Source organism: Phalacrocorax carbo, chromosome 4 (assembly GCF_963921805.1).
Source record: "Phalacrocorax carbo chromosome 4, bPhaCar2.1, whole genome shotgun sequence".
NCBI lineage: Eukaryota > Metazoa > Chordata > Aves > Suliformes > Phalacrocoracidae > Phalacrocorax > Phalacrocorax carbo.
The window spans coordinates 67803117-67829650 of NC_087516.1; the positions used below are offsets into that span (position 1 = coordinate 67803117).

At 38.2% G+C, this 26534-nt stretch overlaps 1 protein-coding gene across 8 annotated transcripts in view; it reads left to right on the forward strand.

The window, feature by feature from the left end:
- Positions 1–20499, forward strand: part of DCLK2 (doublecortin like kinase 2) — a 93137-nt gene extending 72638 nt beyond the window's left edge. For 2 of the 8 annotated variants that reach the window (XR_010372760.1, XR_010372761.1), the window contains 10 exons: positions 504–561; positions 4323–4442; positions 6231–6377; positions 8620–8753; positions 10050–10127; positions 11679–11775; positions 14114–14194; positions 15357–15473; positions 16565–16647; positions 19058–19145. Coding sequence is in view for 4 of the 8 variants with exons in the window: in XM_064450313.1 (XP_064306383.1) it covers positions 504–561; positions 4323–4442; positions 6231–6377; positions 8620–8753; positions 10050–10127; positions 11679–11775; positions 14114–14194; positions 15357–15473; positions 19058–19279 (1054 nt within the window). In the remaining 4 variants the exon portion in view is untranslated. The other 6 variants (XM_064450313.1, XM_064450314.1, XR_010372758.1 and 3 more) reach the window with 5 other exon arrangements.
- The last annotated feature ends 6035 nt before the right edge of the window (positions 20500–26534 follow it).

Genomic DNA, 26534 nt, shown 5'->3' on the forward strand with positions numbered 1-26534 from the left:
TACAAAAGGTCAAAATTAGTGCCTAATAAATTCTGTGGGATTTTAGACTGGCATGTAATGAACTATGGCTTTTAGCTCTTCTGAATCCTATTGAATTTTTCCAGTAGGGTATCAGTCTTTCTTCTGATCACTTACACATCATAAATGTGTATGATTTTATCTTTAAAGCCTACCAGTTGAACAAAGCCAAGTGGAAGGCTCAACGCAAATTTTGCATGTTGCATTAAAGAAGTGACAGGGAGTTGTGCCAGGTCGCAGAAGAATGAATTGCAGCTGGAGCCTGGGATTAATACACCAAGTGAGCTAGGTTGTGGTAGTCAGGGAAACAGCAGGCACAAATGCTGCTGAGAAAACAAAAAACAAAATCAAGTCCATTCTGTGAATTTTCTGTCAGGAGCCTCCGTGGGTCAAGGCACTCTGTTACAATGATGTATATTCTTACAGATAATGCCACAATTTGTTGTCCAGTTTCTAATGAATGGGTCTCACATTTTTCTTGCCAGATCCACAGGAAAGGAGTTTGCGCTGAAGATCATAGACAAGGCTAAATGCTGTGGAAAGGTAGCGTACAACAATTTGCGTGTATAAGAAAAATAGCAGAAACAGCACTAGCAGCTGCTCATTAGTCATAAATGGTGGGTGTGTTTGGGTTTTCTGACTGTTTTCAGAGTATCTGTTTAAGGGGATGATAATGTATCCAAGAAGCCTGTAATAAAAGTAGTGAGTGTTAGTCTACTAGATAATAGAGTAGAAATCAAACAAATTCTCATCTGTTTTATTGGACTAACAAAGAAAATGCTAAAAAGTGTCCAAAATGAAATCAGAAGAGACATTGCCACATATATTAGAAAGATTTTGATCTGTAAAACATGAGAGAGGATGTTGGCAGCTATATGTGTATTTATATAATTCCTGTCGCCCTCTGCCTCGTACATGCTCCTTTTATATGCAGAACATGAATTTGGAAAAAAATTTATTGCAGCCATTTCCTTCTGTTTATGTAGTTTCACCATCCTGTATAACGGAGATCTTTTAACGAAAGAATGCCTTAGATTTTCTTTTTATTCCAAGCTAAAAAAAAAAAAGTCCAAAACTCTTTCCAGCAGAACAGCGTGTTACCCAATTGAAGCAAATCACAGAATCACAGGTTGGAAGGGACCTCAGGGATCATCTAGTCCAACCTTTAATATCTGAGAGCGTCACAGACCTCTCTTCACCTTGCTCACAAGTACAGAGATTTTTAAAAAAGGAAGAAAAACCCTCAGCCTACAGCCAAGAACGTAGACTAAGTGTCGGAATAGATAACAACAACTAAGTTACTTCTATTTTCACTGCTTTGCAATATCTTAAAAACAAAGTCCTCTTGAGGAACCTGTGAATCAAATGTATCATAGTTTAGTCTTAGATAAAAGGACACTGAGGGCACAGTATTAATTAGCAATTAAATTCTGGACTAAAGTTTCTTTGGGAGTAGGAAAAATATGCAATTTTCTCAAGGGTGGCTGAAAAGATGGACTTTTTTGATGCAAACACTTTATTTTTTTAATGTGAACAATCACACTGAAATGATTCTGGAGGAAACTTTGCAACTAAGTCAGGGTTTTAATTCCAAGGTAGCCTAGCCTTTTTGTCAATTAGAGAGAGTAACTGCTCTGAAGTGTAATTTAGAGCTCCAAATGCTGAATGTGACCTTGTTGGAAGGCGCAGCAAGTCCGTATGACATTCTTTGTATGGTAATGAGCTGTATATCACTGTACAGTAATGCGTTACCTGTTGCAATGACTTGCTTTAAGTACAGGTCCTCAAAGAGAAATATTTTATCTATGCAGGTTTTAAATTGTGTATTAGGTGCTAGGAGGTGAGTGTTCCCACCTCCCCATCACTTTATCTCATACTCTCTTGGTTTATTTAAGGGAAAATTTAGAGAGGGATCTTAAAAATGTGTAACTACAAGAAAAAGTGCTGGAATTACCTTTTTGAGATTAAAATGTTGCCATTTCTTTGGCTGTGGGAAGGGCGAGCCAGTGTGTTCCACTGCAAAAGAAAACTTTTGGGTGATGTGTACAGCTGTTGAGTCAGCTGCTTAGGTATCATAAATTGGAATGGTCCAGAGATAGACAATACATTTTATACAGCAGAGTTTAGACATATTTTCTATTTATAATTCTCACTGCTTTAAAACAAACAAGTAAAATAAAAATCAACCCCATGGATGCATACTTACCTGTTTTGCAAGAACCCGTGTCGGTACCGCTACATACAAATGTATGTGTATGTACAAGCAGAGGACTGTTGTTAGGAAGATGTTTATACTGTGGCAGAACTGTCCAGGAAGAATTCCAACAAAAAAAATAATTAAATTTTGCTACAGCTTAGTCCTTCCTCATTCAGTTTCAAATGCCAAAATAAGCCCTGCCTTAAAAACACCCATCTGGCCGAAATATGCATGACTTCTCTGTTGCTCACTGCTCTAGAAGTTTATCTTGAATCCAATTGACTAATGCATTTTTCCACAAGTGGCTTAAATGTTAATTATACAATAATTTCTTTGTAAGTAAATCATATTAATGTAGACTGAAATCTACATTACTCCATTCAGGAGAATGTTACGGTTTGAGAATTATTTTTTCACATGACAAAATATAGCAAAAACAGTGGGGTGGTTGACAATAACTAACTACATATGAGTCAGCATTTTGAGGACAGGTATTAAAACAGTAGCTCAACAACATTTTGCAGCCTTTAAAAAATTATTGTTGTTTATTTTAAATAAACATTACTTTATGCCTGAACTTTATTTAAAGCAATTAACAATTTAGTCAAGCGAAACAAAGCATGCACAGGTAAAGCTATTGTGCCTTAGTTGTGATTAATGGATGTAATAAATTTAATATGTTACCTGTTCTTTAGTTAGAAAAAGCTATGATAAGAATCTAGATTTTTGCTTGGACTCTTAATCCCAGTTTTGAATTTACAGGCTTCCATCCATAAGGCTTAGTATGCTGTGGCTGTCCACTTTTGCCTGTTGATGAGATTCAGCATTGTGTTTAACAAAATTGCTTCATGTTTGTTTGTTTTTTCTCCAGAGCACTTTGCTTGGAGGAGACATATGTTTGTTCAGAATGACAATTGATGCTCTTTCAAACTGAATTTCAAAGGTGTGACTGTCTAACCCATATATGCCGCACCAAACTCTCACGAAATGAGATGCACATATGGCATATGGTTTCTGACTCACATAGCCACATAAGCTTTGGCAAAACCACAGTGCATCCATAAATAGCCCTGGAAATAGAAGGTGAAGTAGCATTAGATCTTCAGTCACTGCCTATGCACAGTGGATCACATCTACTTCTAGTGCTCTGCTCACAAATGCATGAAGTGCATGCTACTAATCAGCGCACTAAACCTGAACAAGTTCTAAGTCCTGTGAGATGATTTATTATCTGCCAAAGTGTAAGGAAACTAGTGTTTAATGCAGGCATTGTTACAGTGAACCTAAACAACATCTGTGTTCCAGTATTATAAAGGAAAATGCAAGTCATTCTTCACATGAAAGGAACGTGTAATTTTCTTCGCTCTCCAGTGTTAACCAAGTGCTGAGATGTTCTAGAAAATGAAACATTCTGAAACTAATTTGTTCTTGAAGCCCATTACTTCCTCAGAAGTAGGGAAGGGGAAATTAAACTCAATCTGTGTGCTGTTAAGCTGTTGGAGCCACAACGATTTAGCTATTACATGTTTTGTGGATTGTAAATCTGAACACACATATAAAATGAACTGAAATCCATAACCAAAGCAGTTATAACGTTTTTCCTGTGTATAATCCACAACCTTATTTTTAAAAAAAGGCCTTGAAAATAAATCCTAGGTAATCCGTCCTTGAGTAACCTACACTAAATGAGAAGTAAAGGCTGGAGAGGATCAAGAACATGTTAACTATTGATGGGGGGTGGCAGGTTGCAATGATCCAGCTCAGGTGCAGGGGGCTCTGAACTTAATTTCACCTCATAATACTCACATGAGAATATAATCTGCACTTCCTGAATGGCTGTCATGTTTGGGGGTCTTTTTTCAGAGATATCCCATTGGTTATGTGTGTGAAATATGGTATTTTAAATTAAGTGTGGTCAATGATGTAGTACAGTTGGGCTAAAATACAAGTTAAAAATCTAGTATCTGACAATAACCTTTTACTATATAAATTAAACAGCAAAAAGGGTACTCACTGATCAAGTGATCAGTGGTCAGCTGACTAAAGGAAAAGTGTATTGGCAATTTCATGTCTATTCAGATAAACTTCCATCCTCTTTTATGAACAGGAACATCTGATTGAAAATGAAGTGTCTATTCTGCGCCAAGTGAAGCACCCAAATATCATTATGCTTATAGAGGAAATGGACACCCCAACAGAACTCTATCTGGTGATGGAGCTGGTCAAGGTAAGACTAAGGAGACTGGTGGTTTTTTTTTTAGTTCTCTGTGTTAGTGTGAAATCTGAGAAGTATCTAGGAACATTAAGATCTTGGGAGACATGATCAGATAAGATTTCAGTGGTAACCTGCATTTTTAATCATGCAAATACTCTTGTCCATCAGTTATATTAATGGAATTTATGTATTTTCTGTTGTAATTAGACTATTTACACAGCTTTGAGGTAATTTTGCAGAGTGTGGGCACAGTCTAGAGAGAAGTGGGCAGTGGTTTTTATATCATGTTTACAGTGTGCAGGAGTAATAGTGATAGGCATTTACTAACAGAACACCTGCTTTTTTTTTTTCCACTAATATCTTTATTTAATAACTTGCTTTAAAGAGACAAACTCTCTTTAATGAATTTATGCTAGCAGACGATAGATACAATGAATACTTTAAACTCAAGGGGTTATGGTCCAGCAAAACTAAAACTCAAAAAATCTCACCTGTTTTGCTTATCTCAAACATTCACTCACCTTATTTCCAATTCACCAGAAAATAGATACTGCTTTCATACATGTACAAAGAAAACAAAAAAATCTTCATTTTGCTGTCACCTCGTGAACCAGCTACACAAGTTGCATCAAGTTAGTCATGAGCTGTCTTGTCTGTGTTCTGTACATACACAGCAACACTCCACATCAGCTCGATCAGCATGTCAGATACTAATAATGTACATCATTCATTGCCTTTTTTGTGTGTCTGAAACATTAGATTCAAGAATCCCCTCTAGAATGGTTGCCAGCCTGGGAAACCTCTAAAGAAAATCTGTAGTTGTTTAATTCATAATTTCTGTAGCCCACCAGTTTCTCTTCCTTTCTAGAAGTTATTTTTATATAGTAGAGGCTTTTTTGGTTTTAAGACAGATTTTTTTATATATATATTTTAATACACCACCATCTTGGCCTGTATCTTCTGAACTGCTGCTTCTCTTCCATGTATATTGAAATGCTTGGAATGCCATCCACAGCTCAGATCACTCCTACAGATGTATCCAGGGTAACCATCATAGAGACGCCCACATAAAATTTGTTGCAATGACTGGAAATGCTGCATCGGTAACTCCCTTATGTGTTGTTATGTATTCCAAGAGAAACAGGGCATCCATAATCAGAGAATGCACAACTGGCAGATTCAGAAATCACCTGTAGGTTCTGCACTTCAGTGTATCACAGAATCATAGAATCATAGAATCATTTATGTTGGAAAAGATCATGCTTATGTTGTTTGTCCTCTTCAGCTATATTTATTGGATATTTCTGCAATATCTACAGAAATTCCAATTTGCAGTTCATTAAAATTGCTGAATATTTGTTACATTAAGCTTTTTATTATTGGGCTGATTTATATTACTTGAGGCTTTACTCAAAATCAGGGCTGTTTTTTGCTATGTAAAAGTATTATATTGATGAGATGAAGAAAAGGTAAACCGTATGCCTGTACCTGTAGGTAATATAAATGAGCGATCAAAGGTAGGAAGATCAGCAGAACGAAATCAAGACAGAGAAGAGCTGTGATTTGCCCTAACTCAGACACCAGAAGCCTGGAGTACAGTTGAGAATTTAATGTAGGTGACCCAAGTCCCAGCCTAGTGTCATGGCGACAAGATAATCTTTCTACAAAACAATTTTTTTACTGTTTAACAGGCATTTGAGCATGCCTTTTGTAAAGGAAGATTTTACGCAGCTTTTTTATGAAATATCATCGTCTTAATTATTTTTCATGTAGTGATCTATTATATTTCCATTACTCTAGGGAGGAGATCTATTCGATGCTATCACCTCTTCTACAAAATATACAGAGCGAGATGGGAGTGCAATGGTCTACAATCTAGCCAGCGCACTCAAATACCTTCATGGTCTCAACATTGTGCACAGAGACATCAAGCCAGAAAATCTCCTGGTATGTTCCATTTATTTCCTAGTATTTTCTCTTACATTGCTCTCATTAATGCAAATGCTTGTATATAAATGTCAAGGAGCTGAGCAGAGAACAGCAGGAATATTAATTTAGAATAAGTATGTATGAAATAAATCTTCCGCCACAAGGTAGCAATCACCATAACCCAAGTAAGCTGTGCTCAAACCTGTCCTTAGACCTATCTTTATTTACATTTTGATTGGCTGCCATTTGGATAAGCAGGAGTATTGTCTCACAAAACAATGAATTTTAAAGCTATGTCAATGAATTATTTATGACAGTTTGCAAGTGGAAGAAAAGGTGGGCTGAGTGCCATTTCTTTGAATGATCATATGGTTATCTCAAGCAATTTTTTTTTCCTTTTTCTTTCACTGTCATAGTAGGAACATCTTTCTGATGATTTACCAGTATTCTAGCTGTGAATTAACTCTGTACATACATTTATTTTGTCCTAGGGGACTGACTACTTTTGTTTTCAGCAGAGACATAAAATAACTGTGTTGACAAGAATTACCATGAAGTCTGCTTTGGGAACAGCGTGCTATCTTGCTTATACACAGAGGTTATACTTATGTATTACATATTGGGTATTAGATATTGCGTGTCATGCACTGAACAAACAGGGCCATAATCTCCCCCGACTGAGGCACTGTCATCAGGAATGCTAGCAGCTTTCATCAACACTAGGTAGGCATTCCTTAAAGCCTTCTGTTGGGTTTGTCAATCCTGTTTAATGAGGTTGCATCTAGAGCAGGAGTCATGGCATATCCCAGACCAGATTTTGAACCGTTACGAGGATAGGGCTACAAGTTGAAACTATTTTCCAATTAATAGTCAATTCATTCTCAACTAATTCCACCAACAGTATTTAGCAATTTAAATAAGCCCTCAAATAAATTAGATTGTTTAGCAAAAGAAGGGAGTGGGAGCTTCTCCTGGAAAATAGTCACAGCAACACGGCACTTAAGAGAAAGAAAATGAAGGTAGAAGTCTGACTTATTGTCAGTGCATCTTCAAATACAGCCAGTCCAAAGAAATATTAAGCTCTCATTAGTGATTGAATCAGTTATAAATAGGCACAAATGTCCTTTCTGCCTAGAAAGCCTAAAGAGATTACTCAACAGATGCAAATCCTATTCACTGTGATTGACACTGGCAGAATGTTAAGATAACATACTGGTATTGAATGTAAATGCAGATAATTCCCACTGATGGCTACCTATAATTGCAAGTAGTTAGTTCTTTTGCACAGGGTCATCCCGCTGCCTGAATTACATTCTCTTTACTAGTTGTGCATTTAAAAATACAAATTCTAAGAGTAACAGCAGATATGAAGGTGTTATATCAAGGAGAACAAGTGTTTCCATTAATGATATGAATTACACAGAGGAATGAGGGAAGGTATTGCCACTTTAGCATTAATCAGTTTTTTGAGAAAACCAAATAAATTCAGCCATTCTGGTGCCCTACGTTCTAAAAACTAGATTCTGTTGAAGTCATGTTAACATAAATATTTTACTTTAAGGATAAAAGGGAGATTACTTTATTAGGGATGTTTCCTTTGATGTTGGTCTGGATTGTTTTTCTTTTGCTATCACTGTCATAAAACACTTTTCGTTCTATTAAAATTTAGCTTCTTTCATCAACAAAATGACTCAGAACAAAATGTGCTAGATCATTTATGGGGCTTTTGTTAAGATGCACCTGAGTCTGCACAGAAACCTAAGCACTTCTCAGTCAGCTTTCTCACGCTGGTACTGCACTTGCCTGGACTAAACCTAGGAAAGACATTTGCCTATGTCAGTGTGCTAACCGACTAGATTTATACTAAGTTAGTGAGAGATGTTAAACAAATGTGATTGTAGCTGCCAATCCCATTTTAAACTCTAGGTCCCAATCAAATGGAAATATATTATTATATTTTTCTTAATATATTTACAACTTCTCAGCATTCTAGGATTGGGTTTTCTTTTCCCCCTTGTAGTTGCTTGAGGCCATATCATGGTCTGACCTACACAGCTGGCACACAGTGCCATTGAACACTAGCTCCAGCTGCACTGTGGCAATCAATGGTCATACCATTTTTCTCTTCTTCCCTACAGGGCTGAGAAGTTACCTCTTTTTCCTGTCTTCTTGGTGTATTATTATTTTCCAAACAAATTAAGGGATTTTAAAAGATGCAGATGTTCTCCTCCTCATTCTGTTTTTATTTTGCTGATTCTAGGTATGTGAATATCCAGATGGAACCAAGTCTTTGAAGCTAGGAGACTTTGGACTGGCGACTGTGGTTGAAGGACCTTTATATACTGTCTGTGGTACACCCACATACGTGGCTCCGGAAATCATTGCAGAGACAGGGTGAGAATGACTAAGACATAGGTCTTGAAACCAGTTATTTTTCATGGGTAGCTCCTAACTGTTGTAAAAACTAGAATGCTATAATAAGGATGGTCCTCCATCTTTTTGTAACCAAACCACCTATGAGAAAGCAGGCATCATTCAGTGTCTCGAAGAGGCCAGTTTCATTGCTCAACCTGCTCCCAGAATTCACCTTTGCCTCCTGAGCATCCCCGTAGGACCAGTGCTGGTGCAGTGAAGTTTATTGGTTTGTGTTCCCTGCCTCACCTCACTGTTCAGGGCCCATTATACCAGCCGTGGCAGCTGCTTGGGGAAAAAACAGAGAAGCAAAACACAGTGGTCATGTTAGAAACAGAATAATTCATATTGGAAGAGACTCCAGAGGTCACCTAGTCTAAAGCTGTCCTCAGAGCAAGTGTAATTAGATCATGTTGATTCAAGTGCCCTTGTTCAGGTGACACAAGCTATTTGGTAACTGTTGGTGTAATTAAACAGCCTCGTTTTTCTGTATTTAACAGGTAAATACAAAATGATTTTGTAAAACGATAGAATTTTACAAGTCGTCTTTCCTTTTAGACCTGTCAGACCGCCATTCCATCCTAGCTGACTCTTGCCATAGCTGTGACCATTCTGAATTTGGTCTTCCTCATGGCAGAGGTTTGTTGTATTGTTACAAGCATTGCTCAGTGCATTTGTCATATCGAGAAGTATTTCACAGCTGCAGTGACCTCAAATGTCAAAGGGCGCTTCATCTGCATGTTTTAGATTTTGATAACCTGAACCTACTGGATAGAAAAGAATAGGAAGAAAGACCTCTCTCTGACCTCTAGTGCTTTAATTTCTGTGCTGTAAAAAAAAAGCGCAGTTCTTTTTCCCTGTGTTACTCACTCAAGAGACTGGAGAATTGGTATCTTGTTGCTTAGCAACACATGATAACCTTAGAGATAGCTACTCCAATATAGGGACTGAGAAAGCACATCCTTGTCTTTTATCATTAGTGATTCTGGATTGGGACTGAATTGAATCTGAGTATATTCAGAAGACCCTGGAGAGCCTTGAGACTTATGAAAAAGAAAAAAAAAATCAGTGGAAAATGATGTTACCATGGTTTCCTAAAGACAGTGAAGGATGCTAAGTTAAATGATGCTTAGGTACAAAATAAATTTCTACGTCATCAGCAAGTAACTTAGAACAGATTCTCAATATATGTTCATGTAAATGTAATCAATTGCTTGATTGGAATTTTTTTTTTTTTTTTTTAAATCTAGCACAAGTAACACAGTCTTGTTTTCTCAGATATGGCTTAAAGGTGGATATTTGGGCTGCAGGTGTGATCACATACATACTGTTATGCGGATTTCCACCTTTTCGCAGGTGAGTGTCCCTGTATGTCAAAGGGAGGAATAGTAAAGAACCAAGTTCTTTCTGAGCCAGTCTTACCTATCTCACTGAAGAAGGCATACCTGGGAGGAAAAAAGGGATTAGGTTGACATATTTTCTTCACCTTTTTATTCTTTTTTTTTTTAAATTGCTTTCACCTGTCCCTCTTGTCAGGTTTTGGGATCAATTTTATTATTTTTCTAAGGGAGCAACTGTTTTACTGCTGTGTGCAGGGATATGGTCCTGCGAGGGCATAGTTTCTTTTCCTTTTTGTCTGCTACGTGTATCCCAGTTCAATGAACGTGTATACTTTGCCCTCTAGTGTTTGTGTTTGGACACAGCAGCTTACTAGCTTGCAGGGTTGAGGTTGAGGCTAATGGTAGAATGAGGTGAGGGGAAGAATTTGCTCATGTAGCATTTTTAACCTTGTTAATCTTTTTGATAAGTGTCATATGAGTGAAGGGGTTTGCAAACATGATTCTTGCTACTCAATGTCACAACATGTATGAGTTCTAAAAAATCAAATGGATATGCTTTGTGCCTCAGCAATTTTCTTGCCAGGGAATGAGAAGCAATTAGCACATTTTAACAGGAATTCTCCTCTTAACTTATAAGTTAAGTTATTTGTGCACAGTCTGTCTGTCCATGTTTACAGCCAAGTACTTAGTTTTTAACTAAAAATCACCAGACCAAATGTTTTGCAAAGAATACAATGTAAACAATTGTCAATAGGAAAATTATCATTTTGTTTAGGTATTTTTTTTTTTGCATGTGGTTAGTTCATGTTTAAAACTGAAAATGTGTTTTGAAAAGTATATTATACAAACAAATGGCAATTGCTTTGAATAGAGTTTGGGGGTTGGGCATGGAGAACGTCCATGCTGTGCTATTAGACCCTGGTCTTAACCGGAGTTAATAAATACTTATTGCAGAACCAACCCAAGATGTAAATTGTTCATTACAGAAATAGGTTGGGTGGATGTTCGCAGTGGCTAGGGCCAACAGAGGTTAGAAACAAAAAAAACCTGCTGCCATTGACTCCTGAATATTCATGATACCATGTTTTTGTTACAAAAGTACTTACCCTTTCAATATCAGTAGCCTGCCTATACTCAGTAAACTAAATGTGTCTTGTATTTTCCGTATCTCCTCTTTGGATTTTGAAAATTCTCCTGTTGTGATAGTTTAACAGAAGAGGCTCATTTCACTACACTGCTTCCCCTATCATATGCTTTCTGTAGCAGGTCCTTTAGAACTAGGTTGGCAAGTGACTTATTTTTTAATCACCTTTCCTGTATGTTAGCTATGCAGTTGCTATTCCAGTGGAAGTCCTTTCACCTCAATGTATTAGTTTTTCTGTTCTTATCACTCCTGACAGGGTAACTATAGCAAACACCTCAGAAGTGCTACCACTATATAAGCTTGCAAATTATGGATTTATAGTGGTTGATATAACATTGTTCCTGTTCCATCCCAAAATCAAGTTACAAATTTGCATGCCAAATTGACTCCTTTCTCATGATCTTTCATTATGCTGTTCTACAGTGAAAACAACCTTCAGGAAGACCTCTTTGATCAGATACTTGTTGGGAAGCTGGAATTTCCTTCTCCCTACTGGGATAACATCACTGATTCAGCAAAGGTACTGATACATTTTCCAACCTGAAATAGGGTTTCTGACAAGCCACTGAAAGACTGTGCTCTGTTGAAAAGGCAGAATAGAAGACTCAGCCCAGACTCTTACCCACTGTTCCGGCTGCGGTGTCTGGCTTAACAGCACTTGATGAAAGCTCAGATTTTGCAGGCCATCATGTTATTGTCTGAGTGAGTAAGTAAGTGTATCAGAATGCCAGTCGCACACAGTGAACATCACATGCTATTCAGTTTACCTGATGATGCACTATTATAGCAGGTTCAGTGCTTCAGCTGTAAAATAAGTGTGTGCCTGTATTTTACCCTCCTATCACGCCTTTAAGACAGAAAAAATATTGCTGTGTGGAGTGAATGCAGTTGGCGTAATTTGTTCCTATTTCACTTGAGCCGGTTATCAGAACTTTTCAAGAGGTGCAGCCAGCTTGATTTGCCATTGCTAATAGTTCTTGTGTTATCAGTGCCATTTGTGTTTAAAATGATCATGTCTGTAGGACAAGGGTTCCAAATTTTAAGCCCTACTTCTCAAGTTAATTCAGTAACATGTGCTGAATGTTATCTGAGGATGCAAATTAGCAAGTGGACATTATTTGTTACCCACCCAATGAAAAGCTGCATTTCCCAATGGCTGTTTTTCCATTTGCCAACACTTCCCAAACTCCAGTCATCTCACACTATTCCAGACGTGCATTCTGCACAAACAAGGCCCTCAGTCTTGGTATGAAAGGTGACCTTTTACTTCAGACTTACACAGACTAAATAACTTGTCTGGTGAGAAAACCTCTCACTTTTGTTGTTACAGAATAGAGTCATAGAATCATCTAGGTTGTAGAGAACAATAAGGTCTCCCCTCAGTCTCCTTTTCTCCAGGCTAAATAACCACAGTTCCCTCAACCTCTCCTCATAAGACCTGCTCTCCAGACCCTTCACCAGCTGCATTGCCCTTCTCTGGACACAATCCAGCACCTCAGTGTCCTCCTTGTACTGAGGGGCCCAAAACTGAACACAGTATCCAAGGTGCAGCCTCACCCATGCCGAGTACAGAGGCACAATCGCTGCCCTACTCCTGCTACACTGATACAAGCCAGGATGCCATTGGCTGCCTTGGCCACCCGGGCACACTGCTGGCTCATGTTCAGCCAGCTGTCAACCAACACCCCCAGGTCCTTCTCCGCCAGGCAGCTCCCCAGCCACTCTGCCCCAAGGCTGTAGAGTTGCATGGGGTTGTTGTGACCCAAGTGCAGGGCCCAGCACTTGGCTGCATGAAGAAGCCATTTCCCAAAACTGTAGTGATAAACAATTTCAAGGAAATAGTCTTAATAAAAATATGAAGACTGACAATTTGGAGGCTATAGAAGGGGCTTTTTGAGAGGGGGATTTGGCTCCAAGTACACGAAGTTGTTCATGTGGGAGGGGGACATATTTGTTTTAATAGGCTTGCAGAACCATGAATTAAACCAGTAAACTAGTTGTTAGTTGCATAAGAAGAAATTTGAATGAATAAACTATTGAAGAAAGGTGGTTTGGGTTTTGGGGTTTTTTAAAATCTTATTTTACTGACTGCTTTGTATCAATGACCTCCAAGGTTTCTCATATACATAGGCACTATTAGCAGAAGGCCCATGGAATTATTTGATAAAGCTAAAGACATCTGCTCCTGTGCCTCTAAAATATGATGAAAGCCACAATATCAGCTTGTTAGGGATTAACAATATAATTAGTAGAACTGAGCATCTTTCTCTTTCTACCTTCTTTTTCCTATACCAGGTGATCCTTAGCTGATGAAATGAGCGAAATGTCTTTTATTCTTATGGAGCAACACAAAAGAGAAAATAGTTTTAAAATAATTTCAGCAGTTTCTTGAATTTGAGATGCAATTTCTTGCCTCTGATTTGTGCTCTTTAGGTACTGTTACTATGTGCATGTACACTGCCCATGCAGGATCTCATCTTCCCCAGGTTTGTTTTCATTCTGGTCACCTGCATGAATATATAGAGAACAAATCAGGAAAATATAGCTAGTTTTTTTAACATTTCCTTTTCATCTGGTTTCAAAAGACTCAGTGAAACACAGATACAGTAAGGAAGTTGACATGAAATTCACTGTCCAGCATACTCTAACCCTGAAGGGCAAATTTTTTATTCCACTGAAGTCACACTGGTGTCACTGGTTCTGCTATAATGTAAGCTGTGTTCTTTTTTCACCCAGGTAGCAAGAAAATTGTGCTGAGAAGAACTTGATGTAACAATATTTTCCATTGTAATGTCCTTCCCCACTCTCCTCAAACCCTCTTTTTTTTTTTTTTTTTTTTTTTTTTTTTGTAAATAAAGGAGTTAATAAGCCTGATGTTACATGTGAATGCTGAAGCCCGATATACAGCAGCACAGATCCTAAGCCATCCCTGGGTGTCAGTGAGTAAATTGCATTTTACTTGTCTCTAATTTGATATTAAATCTATAAATCTAACCATTAAATTGTAGTTTTCAGAAGCAGTAATGCACTTCTATGTCCTTTTCTGGAACCACTAGTCCTATTTCCACAATAAAGAGAAGAGCAAGAGTCTGAAGTTCGCTTTAGCTGTGACAGCACTGTTAGCTTCAGTGCTCTGAAAGAACAGAGTGAAGGGTAGCACTTGCTGACTGTGATTAGAAGGTGCTGGGGGTTGCTATAACCCTGCTTAAACATAACGCAACAGGCATATATGTGACTTGGGCATAATTTTTGTTATTTCCCATTCAACCTAGAAAATAGTCATCTCAAAAATGTGCGTATAGAAGCACTGTTGTGCGTGTTGGTATCTTACTTGCTGCAATGCTACTTGAAGTATAATCTCCTGTTTGTTAAAGCACTTGCAGCTTCGTAAGATAAATAAAATTAGCAAATAAAATACCTAATTTAATGCAGGCACTAAGCCGATGTCCTTCATCTTATTGGTCAGCAGCAATGGGGAACACCTAAGTGCATTGCTTATTGATTTTGGAATCAGTTCATTATTAATAAATACTAGGTTTACATGTACATAGTCAAAGTTTATTTCCACATACATTTTAAAAGAGGGACTGAATATTCCCCCAAATAAGAGAAGACAGTTATAACAAGTGTGTCTATGCATAACAGCTCCTCTCAAATGTATTCATGGTACTGTATAATGTTTCCATGCTTAGGACACGATGGACCACTTAAAATGCTGATTTAAAAGCAAGCCAAATGACAACTATGCTTTTTTTAACATTATTTCAAGCATGTTATTTTTAACATGCCTGAATCAAACTTGCGGGTTTTAACTGTGAGACAAGAGTGGACTGAAAGTATACGGCATCACATGGCATTTTAAGAAATAGAATTTATTGCATAAAACAGTGATTGCTAAGATCCTTTCCTCTGTAATTTGTCTGAGCCCATATCTCATGTAGCAGAGGGCATTTACTTTTGGGCTGCCTGTCTGAACACTTACTTTGCATTAAAAAGCAGGAAGTACCTGAGGATCATAGAAAATTTCTATTTTATTCAGTTACAGTCAAACATACTTTGGGGTTTTTTCCTAACTTCAATTTTGTGTTTATTCTAATACAGGATGACACTTCCCAGGAGAATAATATGCAAGCTGAAGTAACAGGTAAACTGAAGCAGCACTTTAATAACACCCTACCCAAGCAAAATAACACATCTGCTGGGGTTTCTGTCATCATGGTAAGAGAAATGAACATTTTTATACATTGATATTATACTTTGCATATTTTCCTAACAGTGCTCTATGGGCATGTGTGGTGCAAGAATAGCAAAAGCAAAGCTAGAATAGTCTCTAATTCTAGTCTTTATTTGTGTATAGTGTGGATTGTCTCATCATCTCTTGAGAGCAGCCAAGTCTACCGCAGTGTGCTAGCTAAGCCATAAAAACAAGCTTTCAAACAGAAACATGTAAACACTAAGTAGTTGTATGTTGAAATGAAGCTTATTAACAATTTGAAATCATTCATTATAAAAACTGTAATTTTTTATCATACTGACCACCGAGTTAGTTAAGTAGGCTCTTCCCCACTGCCTGACCAAGTATTGCTTGATCTGGAGCATACTGTTGTTCAACGCTACACTTGCTGGGAAACCAGACTCCATTTCAGAAACTTTCTGTGTAGTACTGAATGTTTACCACATTAATTTTGTCCCAATATAACCCCAGCTTTGGGTTTTTTTGTTCCCTAATGGGGAACTTTCTTCAAAGGGTACAAAGGAACCCTGATGACCTACAGCTGAACTTACATAAACAGTAATTCCAGAAGGCAGGCGTGTGAATCGTGGCAGAAGAAATGGAGTTTACTGTTATCAGTACTCAGAACTGCACTTGTAATTGACCCATCACTTTTGCAGAGAATATGCAGCTGCTGTAGAGATTGAACTCCTGTTCTGTTCTTATTGTGGTTCATTCTTGTCTAATGCAAGGACGGACACTGCGCACAAGGAGTATCTTCAGTTACTAAAAGAAATATAAAACCGTCTGTGGTAGTAGCATAACAATGACTTCCACCCCCACCCCCTATTCCATTAATATTAATTACTCTCAAAGAAGTCCAGCCCATTTATGTTAACATAGAATTGTTTTAATCATCTGAAAGTAGGTAAATTTAAATAATGTTTCTGCATACACATACGCTTTTGCAAATACATCTGTGTGAATTAAATAGGCCGAAGATTTAAATGTAGGAAAAGTGGTAACACAAAAATAAAAATGAGAAGTCAGAAAATGGATTCCAGGTTCATGCTGTTGTCTACATTTCATTTGACAGTTTGACTTGACAGTTTGAGAGGGACTTCAGAGCTTCATTCTTTATACTGTTGAGACTATGGATAAGCCTGAAGCTGAAAACTGGTACAAAATGCACTATATGTAATAGGAGCAATTTTAATTCTAACTCTCAGCCCCTCTCCAACTTGCATGCCACTTAAGCCTGTCTCAGATCTCTGACACAGCGTAGCTTCTGGCTTCGTATTGATGTGGGGTTTTTTTTCTGATTCTGTTAGCTACTGACATTCCTTCAGCCAGGAAAGTACACCTCGTTAAAACTTTTCATTTTCCCTTTTCCTGCCTTATTTCCTTCTAACAGGTATGGAAGGATGCAAAGGCATAATTATTATTTCTGAATGCAGCTCCCAGTTAATGCTGAAGGGAAAAGTAACTTCCTCTTCAAAACACTGTAATCTGATGAGGGTTAAGCCCCCGATTTGTTATGCTTGCCCTAGTTTATCTAGAGCATTGAAATTTAGTTATCTTCATGTTAAGAAGTTCTTCACTTGTACTAGCACTCATTGCTTAAAAACATTCAGATTCAGACAAGCACAGAATTGTAATTCTCATGTATTGCAGTGCATTGCTCTATCAGTCCGCCTGCATATTTAATGGAATCCCTTTTAGCATCACTTCGTTCAAGTATTGTCATCTGGCCAATGCAGATAATAACATCACGTGGCAGATAAGTAAAGCTGCACAAACCTACTTCAGTGTTCTTGCACAGGAGACTCTCTGCCCCTAAAAGCATGTTGCTGTTAATTCATTACTTTTTTTTTGGTCAATTTCAAAACGTTCTGTAAATTAAAATTTGTTGCAATTGTGTTAGTTCTGCTTAAAGTAAGTCTAGTTTCTGTCCCTTGCTTCCTTCCCTTTTCCTTCTTTCCCAATGCCTGCATTGCTTTCCTCTGAGTAGGTCCAAGGCAATGGTACGTACTAACTGCGATGCTTTGTTCTGCTGCACAAAAATTACATGTTTTCAATTTGTAACAAGAAGAAAGGAGAAATAACTTGGCCAGTCTGAAGTGGAAAGAGCTTTACAGCCACACAAAATCAGTAAAGGAAAGTCATTTAAACATTTAAACTAAACAAAAAAGTCATCTGTATTAAGTGATGCATATCTGAAATATTCTAAGCAAACACTGACATAACCAGCTATTTTTCACTTCCCTAGACATATCTTGGTCTGTTCTCCTGGGAGTAATTTTACTTACAAGATGAAAAAACAATTAGAAAAAGATAGGAATTCTTTGAAGACAGAACAAAAAAACCAAAACGGCTGAAATAAGCATTGTTTCCAGTTAAATTAAAAATTTTAATTGTCACTTCAGCCTTTATGGTATCACAGAGCTAGTCAGAAGTTAATCAGTCCTAAATTAAGAAAATGGAATGTCTAACATTCATGTTACAGGGGGTGCCACAAAGGTGAAACATGTACGTGTGCTCCTCAGTTCAGTGTCACGCACTTGTGGATCCCTGTAGAAAGCCCAAGCTGTACGTAATCAGAGTAAGTGTACCTTGCACCATTCTACATAACTGAGTAAACTACAAAGAACTTAATTAATTAATCTGTATTAACTTAAATCTGCGTTACCACTGGTACTTGAAGATCTTCCACAAACTGGATAGTCAAGCCAAGAAGTATATGGATTTATAATGATCAGTATCTGCCTTCAAACTGTGAAACAAGACCAATTATGCTGTCCCTCCAAGTTTCAGAAAGCAATTTTGATGTGTATATTTTTGACACAGGAACTACTAGATTTCCCTCTAGGTCACTTCAGACGTCCCAGTAGCAATTAAACTTCACACTGTGGTTTAATATAACTTGCAGTATCCCTCAGCGGGTATGAAAGTTGTCAGCTTCAGCAGACACACCACATACTCCAGATAAGCCAGCTACTGCACTGTAGAGTTCTCAGTTTTCATTCTGACTTGCTACTCTCTTCTCTAAGAAACTAATTTTTAAGTATAGCATTCAGAAATTATGTGGTTTCGGCACAGCGTCAGCTTTGTGAGAGGTCATTTGCCTACTCTCAACAATAAGCAGAAATGTAAAGCCTTCTGTACCATGTGGTTTGTTACAGAAAATGTATTATTAAGTTTTCACTAAGCATCATGCCTTGTGTCTGCAAAAACACAGGTACATAAATTTTTCTAATAGCTAGTATGAAGACTTCCTGCGATATCATAATTACTCATGTAATTATTTTTTTTTCCACATCAGACTTGCAAGACAAAAATTTTAAACTCACACCATCATGGCAAATGTCTCTCTGGAAGATATGTTTTCCATGTGTTTTCCAAAGTCAGCACCATAAAATGCTACAATTAATTATATGTAAGATTTCTAATGTTATTTCTCCTTTTTCTTTCTGGATCTAATGCATGCACTTAATGTCTCGTAGAGTGTTTTAACCCTGAAGGTAAGACAGGGTTTTGATTTAACTGCTCTTTTCATATTTTGCCTTGGGTTTTTTTTGTTTGTTTTTAGAACACAGCTCTAGATAAAGAGAGTCAGATTTTCTGCAGCAAGCGCTGTCAGGACTCTGGTAGAGCTGGAATGGAGACAATTTCTGGAATTACTGCTGCAGCTGACGATCCTCGTGTGGCTGGGTCCCAGACCCTCTTCCCTGCTGCTTGTGAGCCACTCAGATCCCCCACGCTCCCTGCCTCAGCGTCTCCTGAGTTTGCTGGGGATCAGCCCGGTGCGTAGGACTGATGAAACCAAGTCCAACTGAAGCTCCCTGCACTCTCGCCACAGTTTCTCTTCATTTCACATGACAGTTTGTTTTCAGTTTGCGTGCACCCTCTCGTGGTGAGCCCAAGGCAGGCTCTGTCACGGGAGACTGATCTTCTAATAGCGGGTGAGTGAATGTGCTTTTTGAGTGCTCTTTGCCCTTGTCTTGCGAACAGCAGTCGGGGAAAGATTCTGGCAGTGTTAGGTGATTTTTAAGTTATCAGTGTTAGTTGAATTAACTGCATTTCACAGAGCCCTGGGCCCTAAACAGACTAACTTACTTATTGTGTAGCTAATCATATTTTTATATGAGCAGTGAGATGAAGAACGGTTACCTGGCCTCTCCTCTACAAGCAGGCCCCGTTCTGTTCTTCTGATGAGGATTCTCAGAAAAGTGGGAGAGGAAGACAAGGGAAGGAAACTTACACTCACCCTCTATTCTGATGCCTCTATTTTTAGCCAAGTTTCTACTAAACTTCAAGAGGCAAATTTTCACAAAAAAATTTTTAGCGGACTAACTGTAAAATATCATGAGATAAACACTGGAGATAGAGGGAAGGATGGTTGTTTTTGCATCAAGTTTGTTACCAGACTTGCAGGCTGCAGGGTAGTGTTTAGAATGAATTTAAATAAAGTGACTTGGGGTGTAAAGATGAGCACTGGACATGTATTTGTAACAAAGACTGAAGTCAAGGAAGCCTTTTTGTTCTAGCCATTTTCTATCCTAACCACAAGTGTCACATCCACACCTTTCTCCAGGGTCAGACTACCTATTAGATAAAATAAAATGTCTTTGGACCTGTGAACGGAAGGCCTGCTTCATGTTATCTAAGCTAGCATGAATGGAGCAGTTCCTAGTTCTATGGTGGGCTGATTGAGGACCTAATACAAAAAGAGCTGCCATCAATAGCTATCAGAGGTTTGTCAGTGCTATCCCCCTATTCACCTGGTGCAGGCACTGGAAACAAGGATTGGGGAGCAGCTATCCTTAATCTGCAGTCACAGATAGATGAGGTTTTATCTTTACCATAAAGCTTAGTTCAATATAGTATGTATTCAGCTTATTCTTTTCCTTTGCTCGTTCTTATGAATTGGTCATAGCTCATTTTCTTTCTTAGCTATACTTTCTACTAGAATTGTAAAACAAAGACCTGCAATAAACTTTCTTCATATTAAAAAAAAAAAAAGTAATTAATTTCTTTGAGAACTCAGTTATTTTGTCAGTGAAAATGTCATCATCTTCTTTCTGGAAAGACTGAATGGTAAGATACCTACCAAAAAGAGTTCATAAAATTAACCTGAGGGATTCCCATAACCTTTTAAAGTTCATTGACTCCTATGGAAAACATTGGTAATACATGGCTGAATATGAGTGTTTTACCTTTTGAAGAGGCAATTAAAGATAAAATGTGCCAACTGATAACTTAAGGTCATGGTACAGCTGAAAGAATGACAGCATCTTGGCAAACAAAGGGTAGTAAAGGTATAAAAACACGTTACATGTCTTAAACTAAACTAAGATAAAAAGATTGGGCTACATCCAGTCATTGTGAATTAACTTTGTAATGGGTTCACTGGAGTAAGTTCACGATATTTGGAGAGTACAGGAGTGGCCTTTGTAGAAAATTATATACATTTATATTTTGGTACAGTGCAAAAATATGAAGATAACACTAAGCTTACTCAGAACAGAAACTAGCAAGAGTCCATTAGCTGGCTTTGTGTGCACAGTTGGTAAATTCTGTAACAAGCCTTAGCTTAAGCTAAAGAAAGGAAGCATAATTTCAGATAGAGTGGGCTAATCAGCCACCCCCAGCAAGGAAAGGGAGCCCTGACAGACAAGGCAGTGGCAGACTACTGAATTGGGAGACTCATAAAGAGGAAGCAGCAACAAAGCGATGAACGCTGGGTTGAGTTCTGTTTTTCCTAAGAGGGTGGCTGCTCAGCTGTGCAAGACCTAGTTATTCCTTTTACAAAGAAAAAAAATTTGTCATGGATTAGGAGACATATCTAACAAGTTGTATTCCACAAAACCTCATGCATATAGAATAGAAGGGATGGTAATTTGCCTGGTCAACAGCTGCCAGTTCTAAACTACTACTTTGTCTCATGGAAGGAGAGAATAAAGACATACATACCCTGAATTCATGTCCCTAAATTAATGACTGATCAACATCTAAATATTCTTAGACAAGTATTTTGATTCACGGCGCAGAAGCAGTTATAGACTATGCCAAAACACCTATTTTAAAATGGTGACGACAGCTGGAAAAGATGATCATGTCAGCAACATAATCGGATAAAAACATGAGATAGCTTGGCAAGTTCTTAACTCCGTGCATGGCCCTAGGAAAGTTATATCACTACTCCATGCCTTAATTTAGTTCCACAGATGTTAAATCTATGGGTGCATAGGCGGTATGTTTGTGCTGCTCAGGGTATCACAGTTGACATAAAAATAAAGACATGTTGGTTAACACTAAAACACTTAATGAAGGTTCATAAGTATAATTTAATTCCTCTCTCTATGTAGAGCCACTAGTTGCTGGAAGAAGGCAAAAATAGAAACTTTAAACCAGAACTGCTCTATCTGCTATAAAAGGAAAGAAGTGACTATCGAAACTGTAAACTCAAGTTATACATTTGTCAAAGAGGACTGTCACCTTTTATTTTTGTTTCATAGAAGTAGCTGAAATTGATGTACTATTTTGATAGGTATTGAGTAAATGCCAGGTTTTTTCAAAACACTCACCAGTGACAGCACAACTGCTACAATGTCTACATTAAAAAAAAAAAAAAAGAATTATTAAAAAGATGTCTTCTTAAAAATCCCCAGCCTTTTTGGCTCCCTTGAACATGAGTAGTTGTTCATATATCCCAGTGGAGCCAGCTCCTGCAGTTCTAGATTTGAAATCCCAGAACTGAATCTTCCCCTGCTGTAAATCAGTGTAACACTAAGTTCACTGAGAGTCCCATCAAAATTTGCCCTTACAGAAAAATACCCACCTTCTTGAACTTACTAATTATAATAATTGTCAAAATGCATTAAGGTAGATGGTGTTTTATGATGATGTTACGTCAATCAAGTATTGGCTCATGCTTACAGCTAGTCATTAAGAATATTTATGAAGGTCACTAAATCTTCCTTTGGACTACTTTACTTTAGTAAGCAAAGATCTCTTGTTTTTAGATGCAGAAATAGTTGACCCCCATCTTAACTGAATACTTAAGAGAAGCTAGGAGGAAGTAATAACTAAAACTTACAGATTGCAGGGTAATTTTTCCTAATAAATCATTTTTTTAATATATAAATTACATATGTAAGTATTCTTAATCTACTTCTTCCTCTATCTCTGTCAGGGGGATCCTTTGTAGGGGGATTTTTGTTTTGTTTTTAAACTAAATTAGAATTGTAAAAAAATATACCAGTGCAGGGACTGAAGAAGCAAGCTGTCGTTCAACCATCCACCAAGACGTTTTTCCTCAGCTGTTGCTTCTGTTCTTTGTTTCAAACAGCATTTGAATTTTAAGTGCCTTTGTCATGTTTGGAAACAGGAAGCCCAGAGTGAGAATCACATAAGATGCAGATTTCAGAGAAGCACAGCTCCACCAAAAAGTAGCAGCAATTATTACCTTCTCACCAAAATAATATTTGCCAGTTAATATGAAGTTCTGAAGTTTAGAGTGTTTAAACACTGAATACTTAAACACTGGTCTTAAAAAGGCTCTATCTCTAGTTAGAATGGTCAGATTTTGGTTTTGCAGCTACCAGGGGTTGCTTGAAAAAGGATCCCTAGCACACAGGATAAACAAGACAAAAAAGCAAAATGCAAGAGCAATCTGCAAATATCTGTTATTGGATTTACACCAAGTTCTAAACACACAATGAGACTCAGTTGTGCTACAGAATTTTGCAGCTCAGAGCTCACAATACAGAGTGAACAACAGTGGGAAGAAAATAATTAGAACTTAAAGAAAATAGTAAACTATATCTCAAACTTTGTCCATTTAGCAAATACCACTTTTTGAAAACCTCTTTTTGTCTATTCCAGTGCAATTCAGCATCATTTCCAAAGCACACATCTAAATGTCTTTAATTAATTGACTGTATCGTGCAGTTCCAAGTATGAAGCTGGATGTAATTTCAGATTTTACTAAATATACAAATCTCTCTGGCTTCAAGACAATGCCTTCTGATAGCATCTCAATTAATTTACAAAAAGTAGTTGTGTTTCACATAATTTATAAAAAGTTGTGAACTATTTTACATATTCTTTATAATAATATGCTTCTTTTTACTAAGTCTCAACTAAAAATAAACTATTAACAGATACAAGTTAGAATTTATTCTGTCAAATTTTATTTTCTGTGTTTTAATAGAATTTTCTTTTTCCCCTCATGAGACTGGCTGTATTTGAATTGCAGGGCTTTAGGTTACATGTAGTTGAATTTCACTAAATCTAAACAAAATCAGAAACCATTTCCTACAGTTTTTGATCCAGAGCTTTTAAAGAGCAGCTTTCAATTATGACGCATAAGCACAGCCATGCATTATTAACTGGATTAGTTTACTGAAGTTCTTAGGTTGGTTTTGCACAAAAGTAAACTATTTTGGATTTCATATAATGTTGTATCACATGGGAAATGCAAGTGAGTGACTCATCTCAGGCTTTACACAAATAGCCTAACCCTATATGGGCAAGGTCTCACTGGTTTAGAGCAGACCCACAGAATGGCCCATCTCTGGTTTTAACTAGAATGCAGCCAGTTTCTCAAGAACAATCTAGTCATCTTTTATTCTTAGAAGTAATTCAAAGGGAATAAGCGAAAGAGAAAGCAAAACAGAGATGCCATAATACAAGCACACTTAAATCTCTGGGCATATGAAACTTAGTACATAAAATGGAAAAGCTACAATCCAGATAGTCACCATATCTAGGCCGTTCTTATTCAATATATCTAACAGCAATTATGCCCTGACTAAAGCGGCAATAAAATTAATCTCCCACAGCAGTCCCAGTTTTGAATTTCCCTTTGCTACTAAAACAACAATTTTTGTTCCAGGGCACCAGCTCTGTATGAAAAACATGGGTCGGGGTTTTGTTGCTGCTGTTCTGGTGTGTGGAATAACTGAAGAAACTCCACTGTTCCTTCAAAATCACCACCCTGATCCCACACATTAAAAGCACCACAGCAGAAAAAGGTCTCCATAATATTTCTAATATTCTAAATTTGCAAATATTTAATTAGCATGTTTTTAGAATTACAACGAGACCCCTAAAATCATGCCGATTTCTGACAGTAGTTGTAAAAAACAGCTACCACTCTACCATAGTAGTATTAACATAGAATAATAGAATCATTAAGGTTGGAAAAGACCCTTAAGATCATTGAGTCCAACCGCTAACCTATCACTGCCAAGTCCACCACTAAACCGTGTCCTCAAGCACCACGTCTACCCTTCTTTTAAATACCTCCAGGGATGGAGACTCAACAACGTCCCTGGGCAGCCTGTTCCAATGTTTGACAACCCTTTCGGTGAAGAAGTTTTTCCTAATATCCAACCTAAACTTCCCCTGGCGCAGCTTGAGGCCATTTCCTCTCATCCTATCACTTGTTATTAGCGAGAAGAGACCGACCCCCGCCTTGCTACAACCCCCTTTCAAGTAGTTGTAGAGAGCCATAAGGTCTCCCCTCAGCCTCCTCTTCTCCAGGCTAAACAACCCCAATTCCCCCAGCTGCTCCTCATAAGACTTGTTCTCTAGCCCTTCACTAACTTTGTTGCCCTTCTCTGGACATGCTCCAACACCTCGATGTCCTTCTTGTAGTGAGGGGCCCAAAACTGAACACAGTACTCGAGGTGCGGCCTCACCAGTGCTGAGTATCTACAAGTATCTACAAAAAGGGCCAGAAGGAGGATCTGGGGAACTACAGGCCTGTCAGTCTGACCTCGGTGCTGGGGAAGGTTATGGAGCGGTTCTTCTTGAGTGCCATCACAAGGCACATATTGGACAACCAGGTGATGAGGGCCAACCAGCATGGGTTCATGAAAGGCAGGTCCTGTTTCACTAACCTGATCTTCTGTGACCAGGTGACCTGCCTGGTGCATGAGGGAAAGGCTGTGGATGTTTACCTGGACTTCAGAAAAGCCTTTGACACCACAGCATTCTTAGGAGGAGCAGCTGGGTAGCTGGGGTTGTTTAGCCTGGAGAAGAGGAGGCTGAGGGGAGACCATCTCGCTCTCTAGAACCACCTGAGAGGAGGTTGTAGTGAGGTGGGTGTTAGTCTCTTTTCCCAAGTTACTAGTGATAGAATAAGCAGAAATGGCCCCAAGCTGCGCCAGGGGAGGTTTAGATTGGATATTAAGAAAAAAATTTAAGAAAATACTAGGAAAAAATTATTCACCGAAAGGGCTGTCAAGCATTGGAACAGGCTGCCGAGGGAAGTGGCTGAGTTGCCATCCCTGGAGGTGCTTAAAGATGTGTAGATGTGGCACTTGGGGACATGGTTTAGTGGTGGACTTGGCAGTGTTAGGGTAATGGTTGGACTCAGTGATCTTAAGGGTCTCTTCCAACCTAAATGATTCTGTGGTTCTATGATTCTAAACTCTGCCTTTCCTAGAAAAGAACAGCCTCCATCAGCAGAACACCCAGAGATAACTCTTTGTATTATCTTGGTATCGGATTAGTTCTTTTGGCCGTCTATTCTGCTGAGTGCTAAACCAGCAGAGTGGGAATCTTTAGCAGAAACAAAGTCCTGCCGATAGGTGGAGGGCTACCAAGAGTATGTCAGGACCAGAAACAGTAATAAATACATATTCTTTGCGCAAGGCATGCTTTCCAGGTATAGAGGCTTTTTGATAATGCATAGCACAACACAGCCAAGAACTGAAGTATTACAGCATTCATTTACCTTTGCTTGCAGTAACACCACAACACAAACTTCCTTCAGAGAAACATCCCCTCTGATCACACCATCATCTCTCGCCAGATCCTACAGCATTTACATCAATCTTCACAAAAGAGAAGGGATTTCAAGCTACTTGCACTAAGCCACTTCCCCACAAACCCAACTTGCTCTCAGCAGCAGCAAACACCACTTTCCAGAGCACCTGCCATAAGCTATAGCTAACACCACATCTGTTTGAACTTACCAGAACCAGAAGAAAGCCCAGACTGTGACATAAAAAAATGCTGTTCATAAATGCTCCCTCTGAACGCTGAGGACTGAA